The following is a 20,327-nucleotide window of genomic DNA, read 5'->3' on the forward strand; positions in this document are numbered from 1 at the left end:
CGTCCGTAGCTGTCCTCTCCGTCCAGGTCATTGGCCGCAGTCCGCCCGATGCTCTCCAGCAGCCGTGCCGCGTCCTCCCCCTGCAGGCGGGCGAGGATGAGATCCTCCCGCACAATAGCGTCGCTCTCCTCCTCCGCGATTGAGCATGGTGATCCGTCCGAGAACCTGAAGACCATCTGGCACTTTTCCGGGTCCTCTGTGTCCTCATAGTCGCCGTCCGGGACGTAAAAGTGGTGGAAGGTGCCGTTGGAGATCTCGGCTTGGAGGGGCCCGTTGTAGACCGCAGAGCTGAGGGGCAGACATGTGAGCACGATGAGCACCAGAGGATCCATCGTGCGCCTCCTCTGCAGCTCCCAGCATGAGTACTGGGAGTCAAACCAGGAGCAGAGTTTTCATCCAGAGTCAAGTTACACAGCCTCCTCCCCCTCCTCAAGAAACTCAACATGGTGAGTCTCGGCTGGCCTGGGGTCCCTGGTGGTCTCCAGTGGTCAGTGGTAGTCATCATGCTGACACATGCAGTCACAAAAGAATAAAAAAGCAATAAAGATCGATTTTGTACATGATTAAAATAAATTCATGTTGTGTTTGGGGACCGTATTTTTCTGGAGTCGTGATGTAAACTTTATATGAATAATTGCTATATATACACACACATATACACAATCTACAATGTAAATAGTCAGAAAAATACAGAAAACACATTGAAATAAGAGGGTGTGTCCAAACTTTTATTTATATATATATATATATATATATATATATATATATATATATATATATATATATATATATATATATATATATATATATATATATATATATATATATATATATATATATATATACACACATATATACACAAACACATATATATATACACACATATACACACACACACATATATACACACACACACATATATATATATATATATATATATATATATATATATATACATACATACATACATACATACATACATACATACATACATATATATATATATATATATATATATATACACACACATATATACATATATATATATATATATATATATATATATACATATATATATATATATATATATATATATATATATATATATATATATATATATATATACATATATATATATATATATATATATATATATATATATATATATATATATATATATATATACATACATATATATATATATATATATATATATATATATATATATATATATATATATATATATATATATACATATATATATATATATATATATATATATATATATATATATATATATATAGTCAGTTTAGGCTGCTCGCCGGCTCCTCATCACCACTTCAAGATGCAATTTGCTCGCGTCACAGCAACCAATACTGCGTCTACTTATAAGATGTCTATGGTTATAACATAATTTCAAACACAGCAATATGTGTTTAAAAGCATACACAATCTGTGTAAAAAATATTAGTCTGTGGTTAAAAGGACTTGAAAGGACTCTAAACTCAAAATGCAGGACTTGTGACTTGACTTGAGACTTTCCAGTCTTGACTTTGGACTTGACTTGGGACTTGCCTGTCTTGACTCGGGACTTGACTCGAGACTTGAGGGCAAAGACTTGAGACTTACTTGTGACTTGCAAAGCAATGACTTGGTCCCACCTCTGCTATTAACCAGTCGTTTTAAACATTTGACTCATTCCTTTACAGAATAAACACATTGGAAAAAACAAGTGAAACTGTACTTATTTGCACAAAAGTGTTAACATTGTATTTCCATGGCATATTGCATTGTAACTAGTTCCACAGCAGTTTCTATTCTGTTCTTACCTTATCTCATTGATCTCATCTCATACTGTATGTGTGTTTATGTGTGCGTACACATGAAAAACATAACAAATACATGAACATAACAATGAACAGAGTTGTACTTTTTAGTTGTCAGGGCCCTATGCAATATGTACACATATTCTTGCTATAGTATACATTTTAACTGACCTTTATTTGACTATGTTTGTCTTTTTGTAGGTGCTGTTGACCGCCGTCTAACGTTGCTGTGTGTGATACATTGACTAACGTAATGTTAAGTATAGGTACCTCATGCAACCCTGCTTAAAAAAAATCACTTAACAAAAAGTATGAATAAGGTAGCGAACTGCAGTGGACGCAACAGATTGCCGTGTTTACAATGACGTTATAACCATAGACATCTTATAAGTAGACGCAGCATTGGCTGCTGTGACGCGAGCAATTTGGCGGCCATCTAGAAGTGGTTATGAGGAGCCGGCGAGCAGCCTAAACTGACAGTTGACAGGTAGAAAACAAAGATGCCGGGCTGGTGTTCAGCGTTTTCCTGCTCAAATGAGCGGACTGTTGAAAATAGGAATCGCGGGATTACTTTTCACAAATAAGATCTAACATTAACGTACTATTGGTTGTATTTTGTGAAAAGAATATTACCAAAGAGTTGAGAAGGAGCAAAGATCATCAATATTTGTATGTGAAAATCACAAACAAATCTTCTGGGGGAGGATGACGCCCCTACAGGGGTTTGGTTTGGTAGTTGCCCCACCTAAAACAAAATTCACCAGCCGCCACTGATTATGATGCATTCTCATTTTAGGCAAAACATAAGACAATACTTTCTTAACAGTATAATTGTAACCAGGAATAAGTCTTCAAATAACAATATTCAAATACTAACATTGTTGGGTAAAACAGAATTTGGTTTTATTGAAAACAGATTGGTAGTTTTAGCTGATATAAAGATTTTCAGGTGTTTATATATGTTTATGTTTAAGTATTTGGCAGACGCTTAAAAAATACATATAAAACAATCACTGTAAACATGATCATTTAAGGGAAGAATGTAATACAAAATATCAATACAAAGTGTCAAGACAGAATAAACTCTCTGCTGCTGCAGCAACAGAGATACAGTCTATAGGTCCCTAAGATATATAGATATCTAATGTATTCATACATTGTTTATGTAGGATATACGCACGCAAATATAACCTAATCATGTTGTTTCTTGAATTTAAAAATAGTTGATCGTTTTTTTCCCCCTCCTCTGGGATTATATTCCCAGTTTTGATCTCGGACGTCTGGTCACTCATAGCATATAAGAATATTCTATTACTGTTAAGCAAACTATGAATAATAAAACACGCCAAAACATGTGTCCTTTATCATGGCTACATGTATGACAAAAAAGCGCGTGAAAATGAGTGGTATTCAGTGAGGTAAAATGAATTAAATGCGCTGACAGTTCATTGCTCCTGACAAATGAATTGCACTGAGTGGAGCGGATCACCACTCCAAGATGGCGGCCCCGCGTCTCGTCAGCGGCAGTAGGCAGTAGCGCTCGATGCTGCGTCTACTTATAAGATGTCTATGGTTATAGCGTTAGCAGTGAGTTTGCAGCCTCACTGATTTAACTACACAGCAAATAAAAGTCACGTTACTTAGCCAATAAACGTTAGCTTACATTCAAAACTTACCCTTCTTTGTGCAACTTCAAATGTCGAACGAAGTTGGAAGTTGTTGCGTCTCCGTCTGTAATATTCGAACTGCATGTTTTGCATACGGCAATTCGTTTTTTGTTGACCAAGTCGTAGTTTTTATACCCAAACGAAACCAACTTTGGCACAATTGTTTCTCACTGGCACGTTGTTTGACAATTCTTCTTCGTTCGTTTTCCTGCAATTTGATTAGATGAGTGCTGTGGGATGAAAACAACGTAGATCTAATTTGATTGGCTGTTGTACTGAGAGCACACAAGCTGACAGGAACAACATGCTGACAGACACAAGTACACAATGGACGATACGGAGCGCTCCTGAATAACTTTTTAATCTTTGGGTTTTGGGGAAAGTAGCAAGTCTTGTCAAGTCAAAAGGCTCAAGTCCAAGTGATGTCACAAGTCATTGATGTTAAAGTCTAAGTCGAGTTGCAAGTCTCTTTACATTTTGTCAAGTCGAGTCTAAAGTCATCAAATTCATGACTCGGGTCTGACTCGAGTCCACACCTCTGATACATACTGTATATATATACACACACACACACAACAATGTAAATAGTCATGAAAATAGAGAAAACGCATTGAAACGAGAGGGTGTGTCCGAACTTTTGGCCTGTACGACACACACACACACAAACTCTCTAGTGTCTCTAGAGAGTTTATGCGCTAATCTGAGAAATATCTATTATGTCCAGGCCTGCCTTAACTTAACGTGAAGGCCCAAGTTGAAAAGCCCCCTGCGCGCTCAGATTTGCAGAGTGCAAAAACAGTGTAATATCTAAGACCGACAACATAACAAGCAGTCATTTCTTTCAGGACATCCAACAGCGAATTCTCCCTCTTTAAACCAGAAAATAATATTTTCATTTCCATATCAATGAACTTGGACATAAACATCACCAACTATCAGTAAAAACATACAGTGACATAATAATATTAGTATAACGCAGTGGTGTGCCGTCAGGGCCAGCAAGGTCTTCTCTGCTGAAATCATGATCATAATTAAAGATGAAAGTAGTTTTTAATTTGTTTTCCCTCAATATTTAAACATATTTATATTCTCTTCATGTCATATTATGCTCCTTCCAGCGCTGTTGTTTTTAGGTTAGAGTTTTTATCTAATCAGAATTAAGCTAGCTTATGTTGCCATGCTGTACGAAATCTGCCCAAGGTCTTCAGAAACAACAATGTGGGCGTCCGTGCACTGCACGTGAACAGCCACATACAGTTGATAGATAATTGGGATAGCCAATCAGATCAGGAGTTGTTGTCAGTAAGGCCTTCTAGATGACCTCATGTTGAATGGGACATTTACGCGTCCTGTGATTGGATACTCACCGGGACCGTTAGCGGATGAATTTGAGAGCACACACAGTTGAGAGACAGTTGCGATAGCCAATCCGATCACAAGTTGTTGACAGTAGCCTATCTAGGTAGCCTGATGTTAACGAGACTGTGATTGGACACTCACTTGTCATTCCAAAGTGAGTATACATTCACAAATTGCAATTTAGCAGGAAACAGGAAGTGTTGCGCACAAACCCACAAAGAAAGAGAACAAAATGTTGATTAGGTGGCAAATATATATTTGCAAGGCCATTTTCAAGAAGGATATTTAAAGGGAAACTACATCTTGTGAGACGATGTCGGCCAACCCCGGAAGCTAGCTCAGCTGTTCTGGTGATGAAATGGGGAAATGCCTGCCATTTTCAACCGACTACGAGGGGCACCACTGGCTTATACGGCGTCAAATCGTTTTACAAATTGTGAGTTCAAATATTTTATTTCTTTATTTTTTCACGTTTAATATATTTTTTGCAATTTTAATTTTGACATTACCATTAAAGATATGTTTTAATTGCTGATGCGGGTTTATTGATTTTTTTAATGCGCCAGAAAATAACCTGTTTTGTACACTGTTGATGTGTTCAATGCTCAGTAGTGTGTAAATGTGTTTCTGTATAGTATTTCTCCAGCAATGGTCATGTGGTGACATTAATTATGGTATTTTGAGAGGTAATCATTGAAGTCTGACATCACTGAAGGCCTAAGTGGGAAATGCACGGCCCTGGTAAAATGTTCAATATCAGCAACTGATCAAATTATAAGCCTAATATTTATGTGCATCAAACTAGTCAGTGTCTTGTTGCCTGCAAATCGGTACTGTACGGTTGCAAATGGTACTACGTGACTAGGTGGCAGATTCGTACCCACAGGCCATTTTCAAAAAGGACATTTCAAGAGGAGCTAGATCTTGCGAGACAAGGTCGGCCGACCCCCGAGCAAGCTAACCTGTCCCAGCCGGTGAAAGGGTTTTACTGCCTCTTCATATCGAATCAACCAATATATGAGCGGTAGCCATAGCTTCCAATGGGTGCTGCAAATTGTCAGTTCAAATATTTTTTTCCTTTATTTTTTCACGTTAATATGCTTTTACACTTATTACAATTTTGACAGTAGTTGTGTATTAATTGCTGAAGCGGGTTTATTGATTTTAAAATGCACTGGAAAATAGCCTGTTTTGTACACTATTGTGGTGATTCAATGACCAGAAGTGAGCAAGTATGTTTCTGTATAGCATTTTTCCAGTTGTGGTGATGTGGTGACATAAATTATGGTATTCTGAGAGCTATTTATTAAGGTTGGTATATAGGACAGCACTGAAGTGTGAAATACACAGTCTGCCTCTGTACTATATTGTGACAAGTTGTCATTAAATAGAAGCGAAATGTCTGAACTAAACTACTACGATTTGAAGCAAATATAATTTTACCTTTTGGTGAGTTACTAACTGTTTTTATTGTTTAACAGCTCAGGTTTTGAAGGCAAAACATTAATATTATTACGACAACAAGAGAACAGAGTTGCTTTCAAAAGCATGTACTTACCTTGCCGTAATGATAGCCACAGCTTGCCCATTGGCCATTAACGTTCTCCAAACTTCCCAAACGGCTCCTTTTCTTCCAGGAAAAATGTCACTGTGGTTAAAAACCATTATTTTGTATCTGATTACCAGAAACTGTGTTGATACCTAGCTAGCTACCGCCAAGCAAAGCAAAGTGACAGCCAAGACCAGATGCAGGCAATTATTTTGACCCGGGGGGCCACATAGAGAAAAATGAGTGTCTGGGGGCCGGTACATACATACATACATACAAACATACATACATACATACATACATACATACATACATACATACATACATACATACACATACACATACACGACAAAAATATAAACCTTTGCTCCCATTTTTCATGAGTTGAACTCAAAGATCTAAATCTTTGACTATTTACACAAAAGACCTATTCCTCTCAAATATTGTTCACAAAAATCTGTCTAAATCTGTGTTAGTGAGCACTTCTTCTTTGCCAAAATAATCCATCCCATCCCATAAAAGGCCACTCTGAAATGTGCAGTTTTGCTATACTGGTGTGACCACCATTTGCCTCATGCAGTGCAACACATTCCCTTAGCATAGACTTGATCAGGTTGATGATTGTGGTCTGTGGAATGTTAGTCCATTCCTCTTTAATGGCTATGCGAAGTTACTGGAAATTGGCAGGAACTTGAACACGCTGTCGTATACGCTGATCCACAGCATCCCAAACATGCTTAATGGGCGTCATGTCCGGTGAGTATGCTAGCCATGCAAGAACTGGGATGTTTTCAGCTTCCAGGAATTGTGTACAGATCTTTGCAACATGGGGCCATGCATTGTCATGCTGCAACATGAGGTGATGGTCTCGGGTGAATGGCACAGCAATGGTCCTCAGGATCTAGTAATGATATCTCTGTGCATTCACAATGCCATCAATAAAATGCACTTGCGATCGTTGTCCATAACATACGCCTGCCCATACCATAACTCCACGCCCACCATGGGCCACTTGATTCAAAACGTTGACATCAGCAAACCGCTCTCCCACACGACGCCACACACGCTGCCTACTAGAGATGCGCGGATAGGCAATTATTTCATCCGCAACCGCATCACAAAAGTCGTCATCCACCCGCCATCCACCCGAACCAACATTTTATCAAACCCACAACCGCCCGCCACCCACCCATTGTTATATATCTATTATAGACGATGCAAGGCATTAGTGAGGTTAGAAAGCTTTTGTCTGTTAAAGAAAGGAGACTGATCCAATGCAGCAGAGACATTCAATGCGTGCCACGCATTAATATCTCTTGGCCACGCATTAGTGGCTAAGAGATATTAATGCGTGATAATATTTATCATTATTATAATATTATTGTCATTTCCATTAAGAAAGTGTTGACTATTGTTGCCAATGCCCTCAGATCAGCTCCTCACACTTGGTGTGCGCAGTTGTAGCAAGCAGAACGATGCTTTTAAGAAGTTGAAAGTCCCATTCTGTGAAGTCAATCCTTTTCTTTTTCGGTGATGCGCCATCAGCTGGTTTTTCGTATGTGGGTAACAACATTTAACTATGTATATATATTTCCAAATTGGTTCAACCGCCACCCGCCCGAATCTATTTAAAATCTATTTTTTTCGTCATGTCATCCGCCCGACCCGCGGATTATCCGCGGACTCCGCGGGTGTGTCCGCAAACCGCGCATCTCTACTGCCTACCCTCTGCCCTGAACAGTGAAAACTGAGATTAATCCGTGAAGAGAACACCTCTCCAGCATGCCAGACGCCATCAAATGTGAGCATTTGCCCACTCAAGCCGGTTATGATGACAAACTGCAGTCAGTTCGAGACCCCGATGAGGATGACGAGCATGCAGATGAGCTTCCCTGAGACGGTTTCTCACAGTTTGTGCAGAAACTATTTGGTTGTGCAAACCAATTGTTGCAGCAGCTGTTTGGGTGGCTGGTCTCAGGCGATCATGGAGGTGCACCTGCTGGATGTGGAGGTCCTGGGCTGGTGTGGTTAAACATGGTCTGCGGTTGTGAGGCCGGTTGGATGTACTGCCAAATTCTCCTAAAAGCCTTTGGAGACGTCTTATGGTAGAGAAATGAACGTTCAATTCACAGGCAACAGATCTGGTGGACATCCCTGCAGTCAGCATGCCAACTGCACGCGCCCTCAAAACTTGCAACATCTGTGGCATTGTGCTGTGTGATAAAACTGTACATTTTAGAATGGCCTTTTATTTTGGGCAGCCAATGGCACACCTGTGCAATAATCATGCTGTTTAATCATCATCTTGATATGCCGCACCTTTGAAGTGGGATGGATTATCTTGGCAAAGAAGAAATGCTCACTAACACAGATTCAGACATATTTGTGAACAATATTTGAGAGGAAATGGTCTTTTGTGTACATTGTAAAAGTTTTAGATCTTTGAGTTCAACTCATGAAAAACAGGAGCAAAAACAAAAGTTGCTTGCATATTTTTGTTTAGTGTACACACACACACACACACACACACACACACACACACACACACACACACACACACACACACACACACACACACACACACACACACACACACACACACACACACACACACACACACACAGTATGTATACAGTATATCTATCTACATATTTTACAATCGACAGAACGCATCAAAAATGGAACAAATACGGCAAAATATAATATCAGAGGGCATATCACTTTTCTGCAGAACTTTGTCGTAAAAATCTGCTTCCGCGTGTGTCCTCAACACAGACTGGCTGTTCTAAAAGCAGACCCCGCCCACTCTGCTTTGTGCCTTGTCTGCCTTGAGTTGCTGTGACGTAGATTACCGTAATAACCCGTATATCACTCAAAAGCTCAGATTCCAACCATTGAAATATGTTATATAGTTCAAGACTTGCGGTAATTTGAAAACAGCACTGCACATCATAATGTGTTTCGATGTTAAAAGTTTAAAAAAAATATACCAACATTTTTTTGGTGGTATTTTGCCCGGGTCTGGCCAAAACAAAGCTCATTGCAGAAAAGTGGAACAGCAATGAATTTGATAGGTGAGTGATCAGACACGCTGGGATCGATTGGTTTAGCCTGCAGCAAACTGTTATGAGGCTGTTGTCATGCGATGGAATGTATTTATTTTCTACGGACTGTTTTTTTAATTCCCACGATCATAAAAACATGGTAGAAAGTACATCCTTTGGCAGCTCAATACGGAACGTGTGCTTTTTGTCAGGGTGTGTTGGTGACAAACCCCAAGATGCAGAGATGACGATAGGCATTGAGCGGGAAAACATTATTTAATGTCCAAAAATATAAAGAAAAAACACAAACCAAGAACTAGGAACAGGAAACAGGAACTGGAAGACGAGGAACAAAAAGACAGCAAGCTACAAACAGCTACAGAATATAGCTTACCGCTACCGCATCCAGCTACACTGACATCGACAAGTAGAAATGACAATAATCCAGCAGTGACTGGAGGACAGGGCAGGTACAAATAGCAGCTGGCTGATTGACACCAGGTGTGGCCAGGTGCCAATCAGCCACAGCTGAGGGAAATGCACTCAGAGAGACAAACAGGAAACTGAACCAAAATAAGAGTGCTGACAGGAAATAAAACAAACAGAGGAAAAACTAAAACTTAACCAAACTGTCAGGGACAAACCTGACACTTTTGTTTCTGTTTTTAAATACGTGACGATTGCAGTTTTCAAGGGGCGGTTGGCAACTCCAGCCACACTGCTAGCATAGCCTATCGAACAAGTAAATAAAAGACCCTCCCTACCCCTCACACACACAGGCCAGCACAAACACGCAAGCAGGGATTGGATATAGTTACAGCTCATTTTTATTACCTATTCTGTGTTATATGTGTTTTATGTTGCACGATTGTACCAAGAAAAAATCCTAGTCTGTGAACCCGTTCTCAAACAATGGCAATACAACTATTGTGATTCTGATTCTGGATTGGAACACAATGGCGACTTGTGAACTTCTTAATGTTTTTTAACTTGAAAGAATACAAATATTCAAAAAATATAAAATAAAATGCTGGGGGGACTCAACTTGGGCTACACAGATTTCTGACGGCGCTATAGCATCCCCTAGCCTAGGCAAATGATGGACATTTCCAAATAATTTTTTTAGATCTTTAAGCTGAAAACTGTAGCTGCCATTACGATGTGCATTGATGTTTTCAAATTGCCGTAAGTCTTGAACTATACAAAGTATTCCAATGGTTGGAATCTGCCCTTTTGCATGATATACTAGTTACTATGGTAATTTAATTAGTTACTATGGTAATCTACGTCACAGCAGCTCAGACGAGGCACCAAGCAGTGTGGGTGGGGAGCGTTTCCACAGAGTGTTTCTAGAGCGGCGAGCCTGAAATGCGGGAGTCAGGAACAGATGCGGAAGGAGATTTTTACAACAAAGTTCTAAGTGATGTATCAGATGTATCAGATAGTAGGTGGGTTTATTTTATAACCTTCGCGTTCATATTTCGCTGGGTTTGTTGCATTTTTGTTGAGTTTCTCTTGATTGTAAAATTTGTCGAATCGATAGGGGGTGTGACGTTCATATGTTGTCAATATTCAGTGTTTTATCGGTCATAGTTAATATTGTAAATCCCTCAATCTTAATTTTCATGTACATTCTGGGTGTCTTATTCAGCAAAGAAAATGTAAAATTCCATTCTGTTTTTTAGGGCGGTCTGTCCATAACGTTTTTAGCTTTCAATCAAGACATTATTGTGAGGTTTTGTATTAGTGTTCCTAAAAATAGATATACCGGCCCCCGGACAAATTTTTTTCTCTAAATGTGGCCCCCCGAGTGAAAATAATTGCCCAGGTCTGCCCTAGCCCCAATTTAGCACTGTCCCTGCTAAAATGAATGAAAAATAGCATAATTTAAAAAAGGTACCTTGACACTACTGAATATGAGCTTTATGTGTATAGTATAATGACTACATTCAGTGCAAGTCCCGTGCATGTTACTTATTATTCAATGGACCAAACAAGAAGCACCACAGGTCCATTTTAACCTCCCCACTCCCTTTACTATCAAGTAACTTGAGGTCATAATGTCTAAAAGGCGGTAGAGAAAAGTACCATTTAAAAGCATTCCCTCTCCAGGCGTTCACTCTGAATCCACACATTTAGAAGCTCAACTGTTCATTCATCGCTTATGAAAACACAAGAGCAGTTCCTGAATAGTGTTGAGGGTGGTTTTAATTAGAGTAGATTGCAAAAGTGAGAGTGGCACGCAAAAGTTCCGCTCCTGTGATCATACTGTATTGTAGACACTCCCCGGGGCCGTGATCCCACTCTGCTGCATATCTAAGGCTGGATAATTACATCAACACGGGGTGGTCTTGGCATGTCAGCAACAAACTGGAAACATATGGCCAGCTGGAAACATTAGGCTGGAAATAATTGTTTATGTCAGCTATGTGCGGCTATCAGTGTTAAATGAAGAACTTGCAGTGCACCCCTAATGTTGAACATGTTATGGATATTGTATAGAGCGTTTTCTATTGGGGCTCCAGTACTCTGGAATGCCCTACCGGTAACAGTTAGAGATGCTACCTCAGTAGAAGCATTTTAAGTCCCATCTTAAAACTCATTTGTATACGCTAGCCTTTAAATAGACCCCTCTTTTAGACCAGTTGATCTGCCATCTCTTTTCTGCTTTTCTGCGTGGAGAGGTTATTAGGTGACCACAGATGATGCGCTAGCTGTTTGAGACACTTGTGATTAAGGGACTGTATAAATAAACTTTGATTGATTGATATTAAAATGTTTTCCCATTGGAAATAACGGAAGTAGGATAGACTTTATGTATACCACATTAGTGAAATCTGACACATAGGTGTAAAATCCGGCCATCATTTTTGTAGTTTTTATGGCATCAGCTATTTTGTTTTGTAGTCCTTTGTACCTGACGTCCGCCTACATCATATCGGCCTGTCATTTTGTAGTTTTTATGACATCTGCCATTTTGTTTCACACTGGCCATGTGTACAATATTACTACAGCGGACAACAGAATAGGACAAAAGTAAAACAGGACAAAAGTAAACATAACTTAGTAAAATAATGTAATGAAAAGGGGAAAAAGAAACAATTGAAGTAGGAAAATTTAAAATAACACTAAAATAACACATATATAACACACATTCTGTGGACAGAAATGACCTGCAATGGAAAGTTGCTGAAGGAGCTACTCAAGGTAATAAGTACAACATGTTATCAAAGTTTACAAATAAGCCATCTGAAAGTGATTCAGACAAAAACATATTAATCAAAGTAAACCATAACAAAATAAACTCCCGGCAAATACTCCCACTCTAACTGTGATAATTAGAATTGTGTGTATGGGAAGCTGGACAAAATAAGTGGGACACGGCAGGAGTCTTACTACTAGTATTCTTCTTCAGTGATAGAAGATTGTCTATTTATTGTTCTTTTTGAAGGTTGTTCTCAGATTTCTGTATGTACAGTATTACTTAAAAAAGGCAAATTGGTGCAACTTAGTGAGAAAATATATATGTTCTGATCAGGGTTTTATGATGCCCATTCCGATGTCGATAAATCATGAGTGAGATCGGCCGATACCAATACCGATCACATGTATTAACTGTAGATTTTTATGTATATATGGTGAGTGTTATTGAAAGATTGAAAATACCAACATATTATCTAAACTCCCATTCTTTTTTATCATATATAATTTTTTGAACAAAACAAAGTCAACAGCACATAACTAAACACAAGCAAAATTATTGTCTACTACACATTACAATTATTGTCCTCAAAGTCCTCCTGTGTCCAGGGAATTATTCCCCGAGTTTCTAAACATTAACAAAAACAATAATAAAAAAAATGATTGTAGAAAATAAAAACACCGACCTCATCACTCTAGTATTGATCATATACTGTATACTACCCTTGGTATCGACAGCACCAATTTATGGATCGATATAATAATTGAGCTAAATCGCTAACCAATGTTCCCACTGTTTTTTCATGTACAGTATGTGAGCAAATGTGAGCAAATGCACAAACTCTAAGGCTTCAGTGGTCCACATTTGAGCAGAATCAGTCGTGCACTGTGGCAACACCAGCTGTCTCAAACATGACATCATAACAACTTAAATATCTTATTATTATAATCAAATGACAGCAGCAATTTACATGAGATTATTTTCTAACATAGGTGATTTGGCTCATTCTCCACTCACAATGAGAATAACAAATACATCTTGTTTTTCATGAGCTATGTATTAATGTGCTAATGTTTTGGTGGGGGTGCTGCTCTAGGAATAATTTGTACCTCTTTCAGAGATCACATTTAGTTCCTCTTAATACGTTCACATGTTGCAAAATGAGATGTGTACTGTAGCACAAGCATTGAATAATGCGTACATTCCTGTAATTTTGGTCTGAAATATATTGCTAGTTTTTTATTAGTATTTCTGTAATCTAGTAACAGCATTTCATGAATATTATCCATAAATGTACATTCTTAATGTGGCCTAAACAAAGTACACTATGTCCTAGAAGACAACGCCACCCTCAATTAAAAGGATGAGGAAATCCTAAAGCGAATGACTAATATCTAGGCCAGGGCAATATCAATCAATCAATCAATGTTTATTTGATGGATTGCAGTGTAGGACAACTGACAATGGCTAGTAGGGATAGGGCAGGGGTCGGCAACCCAAAATGTTGAAAGAGCCATATTGAACCAAAAATACAAAAAAGTAATCCGTCTGGAGCCGCAAAAAATAAGATTTATACAAGTGTTATAATGATGGCAACATGATGTAATTAAGTGTCTATATTAGCCTACTATTGAAATGACTGTCGCAGGCTGACTCAAATCTTCCATGACAGAAATGTAATATTTATTCTACACATTTTTACAACATTGGAAAACATTAGTAAAACTTCTCAGAGGGTGAGATAACTCCTGGAAATGACTGTCTTAGAATGGCCAAAGGTATATATGTGTGTGTCCAAGTTAAAGGAAACGGCAGGCTGTCTTCTTCTAATGGATTTATTACAATCTTTGCAAGCTGGCTAACTTTTGCTGTGGTCTGGAAAAACATGGCACACTAACAACTACCAGAAATGCAGCCAATATTACATGCAGATAATGTGTCATGAGACATGCACATATAAATTATCATAAGTAAAGGAAATTAAATGAGCTCAAAAATACCTACAAATGAGGCATAATGATGCAATATGTACATACAGCTAGCCTAAATAGCATGTTAGCATCGATTAACTTGCAGTCATGCAGTCGCCTGATTAGCACTCCATAACAAGTCAATAATATCAACAAAGCTTACCTTTGTGCATTAACGCACAGTATAAAGCGTTTGGTGGACAAAATGAGACAAAGTAGTGGCATAAAATACGTCTTTCTGTGGCAGTGTCGGAGAAAGTTGTACATGTAAACAAACTGTTTAATCACTGAAATTATTAGAACAAAACGGCACTCGCCCAATACTCTCATCAGTGAAGCAAAAACACAAACATATTCAACTGTGGGCTTTCTAACAATTAGGAAGGTTTGTGTTTGTCCTCCTACAGAAACCATATCACAACAAAAAATGTATTTTTCACCCCATTTTTTTTCCCATTTCTATACATTTTTGAAAAAGCTCCATGGAGCCACCAGGGCGCCGCTCAAGAACCGCAATTGGCTCTAGAGCCGTGGGTTGCTGACCCCCGAGATAAGGCTACCCAGAGGGCTAGGCCGGAAAGGGTTACTGATGTTAAGGCCTAGTCAGAAGGCTTAAGGCCCATGGGGGGCATGCAATCCACTGCAAGTCCACAGCACACAAACTAATAGTGTAAAACCAAATCATCAAACGATAGGTAAGGGTACAATAAATTAAAAAAAACAACAACCATAAATGAAATATGCAATCAATCTGACTTAGGCTAAGCCTGTAGGCCTATAACCCTCACACCATTGTACGTGGCCCGAATAAATACATAAAACGTATCTTTACATTGACACAAGTTTACAGTGGGAAAAACAGTGATAAATAATGCGCTATATCTTGCACTCCTCCCTGTGAGCAGGTATCATGACATTAGTAAAAAGCAATACAATTCAACAAATACATCAATAATGTACACTAAAACATCATCTAAAAATACACATTGTCAAAATAATGTTCAGTACCTTTTAAAACCAGGCCTGCCAGTTAATACTGGAGACTGGAGAGACTGACCACATAACTGGAAGCTATAGGGCAGGGGTGCTCATTACGTCAATCGCGAGCTACCGGTCGATCACGGAGGTTGTGTCAGTCGATCCCCAGCCAGGCATTAAAAAAATAGTCCTAAAAATGAGCGATCATAAATCTTCACTATGACGTCACTTTCGTCACTTGATTGACATTCACGGCCCCCGAGGGTCTTCTGAGATGACGCTGGCTGCTGCCAGCTCATTACTAAGAAAAAATTACCGACAGGAAGGTGAAAAACCCTTTTTATTTCAACAGACTCTGGCGCCGTACCTGTCGTCAAAACTCCAAAGACCGACTGCACAGTTGCACAATAAAAGCGCTACTTCATCCTGCCTGCGCTAACAAAATAAGAGTCTCAGAAAGCTGGCGTGCACAAGCTAGCAAGCTACGGAGTTTGCCGCCAATGTATTTCTTGTAAAGTGTATACAAAGGAGTACGGAAGCTGGACAAATAAGATGCCAAAAACCAACCACTTTCATGTGGTATTGGACAGAAAGGAGGACTTTTTTTCTCCTCCATTTGAAAATGCGGACGTTATCAGGACCACTGTCTGATTCCTATCAATGCAAGTCATCAGAATCAGGTAATACACCAACTTTTATTCTTGTCTTCATGAAAGAAAGGTATCTATATGTGTTAGACATGCTTGCGTTATCTTTAAACACCTTTAACTTATTAACAATATTAACTATATGTGTTAAACATGCTTGTATTATCTTTAAACACCTTTAACTTGTTAACAATATTAACTATATGTGTTAAACATGCTTGTATTATCTTTAAACACCTTTAACTTATCAACAATATTAACTATATGTGTTAAACATGCTTGTATTATCATTAAACAACTTTAACTTGTTAACAATATTAACTATATGTGTTAAACATGCTTGCATTATCTTTAAACGCCTTTAACTTGTTAACAATATTAACTATATGTATTAAACATTCTTGTATTATTATTAAACACCTTTAATTTATTAACAATATTAACTATATGTGTTAAACATGCTTGTATTATCTTTAAAACCTTTAACTTGTTAACAATATTAACTATATGTGTTAAACATGCTTGTATTATCTTTAAACGCCTTTAACGGCGTGGCGAAGTTGGTAGAGTGGCTGTGCCAGCAATCGGATTGTTGCTGGTTACTGGGGTTCAATTCCCACCTTCTACCTTCCTAGTCACGTCCGTTGTGTCCTTGGGCAAGACACTTCACCCTTTGCCTCTGATGGCTGCTGGTTAGCGCCTTGCATGGCAGCTCCCGCCATCAGTGTGTGAATGTGTGTGTGAATGGGTAAATGTGGAAATACTGTCAAAGCGCTTTGAGTACCTTGAAGGTAGAAAAGCGCTATACAAGTATAACCCATTTATCATTTAATTTATTTAACAATATTAACTATATGTGTTAAACATTCTTGTATTATCATAAAACACCTTTAATTTATTAACAATATTAACTACATGTGTTAAACATGCTTGTATTATCTTTAAACACATTTAACTTGTTAACAATATTAACTACATGTGTTAAACATGCTTGTATTATCTTTAAACACCTTTAACTTGTTAACAATATTAAGTATATGTGTTAAACATGCTTGCAATATCTTTAAACACATTTAACTTGTTAACAATATTAACTATATGTATTAAACATTCTTGTATTATCATTAAACACCTTTAATTTATTAACAATATTAACTATATGTGTTAAACATGCTTGCATTATCATTAAACACCTTTAAATTGTTAACAAAAACATATATTTCATAAATAAGTAAATATAAATTATATATATGAATGAGGTAGATCCCCGCGACTTGATCAATTGAAAAGTAGCTGGCCTGCAGAAAAAGTGTGAGCACCCCTGCTATAGGGCTAGTAAAAGTTTGAATGAGCCAGATGGACTTGAATGCAGCAACCATGTATAAAATTTTAATGACATTTTCCCCATACCTGAAACCACTACTACTGGTAACCAATCACACAGTACACTTCAGGGCTACAACCAGTGCTTTAACACACTGTGAAAGGTGTGCACATATTGGTCAAATAGAATAAAAATGGAGTAACCCAACAAAGGTAATCAACCTTTGAAGATATCTACCTATTCTGAATTATGACAACAGGACATCTGCTGATTGGAGTGTTTGTCCACACATTGGAAGTTGCTGGCAGTCTTCAAAGTACACCAAAGCTGCCACGAATGATTGGAGGATGCGGGAAGAACTGTGGACACTCTTGTGATTTGGATCACATCGGACTGTCTGCCTCGCAGGATTTTGAGGACCAGTCATAGACAATTTAGAGTGAAAAGCAAATTTTTATTTTCACTCGCACACAAAACATTCTAACTTGGATGGCTCTCCTGGCGTCGAGACTCTCCTGAAGGACAGTGCAGCGAAGACACAACAAACTCCCTTCTTGTCTCTCATGGACACACACCTGTTGTTGTTGACTTTGGACTTATCGGCTGCACAAGATCAAGGCCGCGGAACAGAGACACACTGTAGGCTTACACACAAACAACATGCATCCACAAAAATATACGCCACACATACACCCCCCCCCCCCCCCCCCCCCGGCCCCCCCAACCCAACGCCCTCGACGCAAATCCCATAGGGGTGATGAATGGATGGTCAGCGCCGAGAGCTGCAGCCTATCACCATTACCCCGCAGTCCCTTCCCTCTGTTGCTAGATATCTCGAGATGTACGTTGTAATATGTATATGTGCTTTGCCATGGAGGTTTTTTCCCATTCCAGACTGGGCCCCCTTAAAGAGCCCAGTCTAGATTGTATTTTGTTTTACTCATCCTTCCCCAGCGTTTTACCTTTTTCCCCATCTTTTACGGGGCGCCTTGTGGCGACCCATCAGCGTTCCTGTTCTTTAACCCTGTACACTGTTTGTTTGTCTAATCTTGAACGGGTTTGTGCTGAAAACAAAGTTTCGTTGTAGTTGTGCAATGACAATAAAGACCTATCTATCTATCTATCTATCTATCTATCTATCTATCTATCTATCTATCTATCTAACCTACCACAATATCATGCAGGCAGTGTATGTGCACACAATTCCACACTTCTACCATTGTATTGGGTTTCTGGTTCACACTATAAAAAGGGGTATGTGCATTATTATTAAAATGTAGTGGTTGCAAACTCATAAAACCAAAATCAACACCTACCCAGTAGCTAGCAGGTCTGCTCACCAAACACTCCAACTCAGGCTTTGGGACAAAGGAAAGGCCACAGGGCTTCCTCTCTTATTTATAGCCTCCCCAGGGTCCTAAAGGGCTACAAGTTCTAGCACAGTCTACCTGTCACATCAATAAATGACAGTATAATAAGCACACATGATCGGGGAGTGTGGGTGTACAGTACGTGCTTTATTTCACCATAATAAGAGTTCAATCAATCAATCAAAGTTTACTTATTTAGTCCTTAATCACAAATGTCTCAAAGGGCTGCACAAGCCACAACGACACATCAGGGCAAGAAAAAAGGGACCGCAGATGGGGGGACCCCCCGCCCACAAAACGGGGCATCCTGAAGAGACGGTCAAAAAGCGGCTAGAAAACAGTCTGTGAAACATAATCTATGCAAAATTTTGACCAAAGAACCACCGTGTTATGTAGACCCCAAGGAAGTGTTTAAATGTAGAACCCCCCCCTCGATAATATGACCCCTTTAACTCTGCTGCACTGTTAGCTGTAAGCTAACTAGCAAAACAGCAACACACACACATAACACGCTGTTAATGACATCGATTGGCTATGTGTGAGTTGCATCATAGTGTAACGACCTTGTCATGGTCCGTTGCCCAGATCATGTTTTGTTTAGTTCTGTTTCAGCACCCCTGGGTTTGTTTGTGTTTTGGTTACCATGGGGACTGATGAGTTTCACCTGCCTCTGATTAGTGTTCGGGACGCTCACCAGCTTCCAGGCACTAATCAGAGAGCTAATCATTCCTGTTTTTTGGCTGTCTTTGTTTGCTCCTGCAACACGTTACGTTGAGTATTTCTATGATTCTTGATTCTAGTTCATGTGCTAAGCTTCGCCATAGCTCTCATGCTACCGGAATGCTTTTCTTTATTTTAGTATTCCTGTTTGATTTATGAAAATAAATCATCTTCTTACCTGCACCTTGCCTCCAGAGTTTCTGTCTGCATCTTGGGAGAACGACCCGTGCAGTAAAATGCGACCCCGACGTAACAGAAGACAGCCAGCAGCATACAGTCATGGAGAATTTGGACAAAGATAGCCAGACTGATTGTGGCAAAAAACAGGAATAAGTAGCTCTCTGGTTAGTGCCCGGAAGCAGGTGAGCCTCCCGAACACTAATCAGAGGCAGGTGAAACTCATCAGCACCCATGGAAACCAAAACACAAACAAACCCAGGGGTGCTGAAACAGAACTAAGGTAGTCTCTAACTAAACAAAACATGATCCGGACAACGGACCATGACTGACCTGGCAGTTACAGTTTACAGTTTATGTGTGGTGTTGGAGTTGTACAACTTTTTGTGTGGCTGTAAACACATCAGTGGCTGAGTCTAGTGCAGGGGTGTCAAACGTACGGCCTAAGGGCCGGATCAGGCCCGCATATAGGTTTTATCCGGCCCGCGGGATGA

General features: G+C 39.1%; 1 protein-coding gene across 5 annotated transcripts in view; it reads right to left on the reverse strand.

Annotated features, from left to right (window-relative positions):
- Positions 1-19,969, reverse strand: part of fibina (fin bud initiation factor a) — a 20,888-nt gene extending 919 nt beyond the window's left edge. The window contains exons 1-3 of one of the 5 annotated variants that reach the window (XM_062035230.1): positions 19,835-19,956; positions 444-506; positions 1-288 (exon numbers count right to left, since the gene is read on the reverse strand). The exon at positions 1-288 is cut by the window's left edge and continues 919 nt beyond it. In XM_062035230.1, the coding sequence (XP_061891214.1) occupies positions 1-288; positions 444-506; positions 19,835-19,929 (446 nt within the window). In that variant the 5' untranslated portion in view covers positions 19,930-19,956. Of the gene's footprint in view, positions 289-443; positions 507-6,410; positions 6,480-18,882; positions 18,930-19,834 lie in introns of those variants that run through there. The other 4 variants (XM_062035232.1, XM_062035231.1, XM_062035233.1 and 1 more) reach the window with 4 other exon arrangements.
- Between the last annotated feature and the right edge of the window lie 358 nt (positions 19,970-20,327).

The sequence above is a fragment of the Entelurus aequoreus genome, linkage group LG24, assembly GCF_033978785.1.
Source record: "Entelurus aequoreus isolate RoL-2023_Sb linkage group LG24, RoL_Eaeq_v1.1, whole genome shotgun sequence".
Lineage (NCBI taxonomy): Eukaryota > Metazoa > Chordata > Actinopteri > Syngnathiformes > Syngnathidae > Entelurus > Entelurus aequoreus.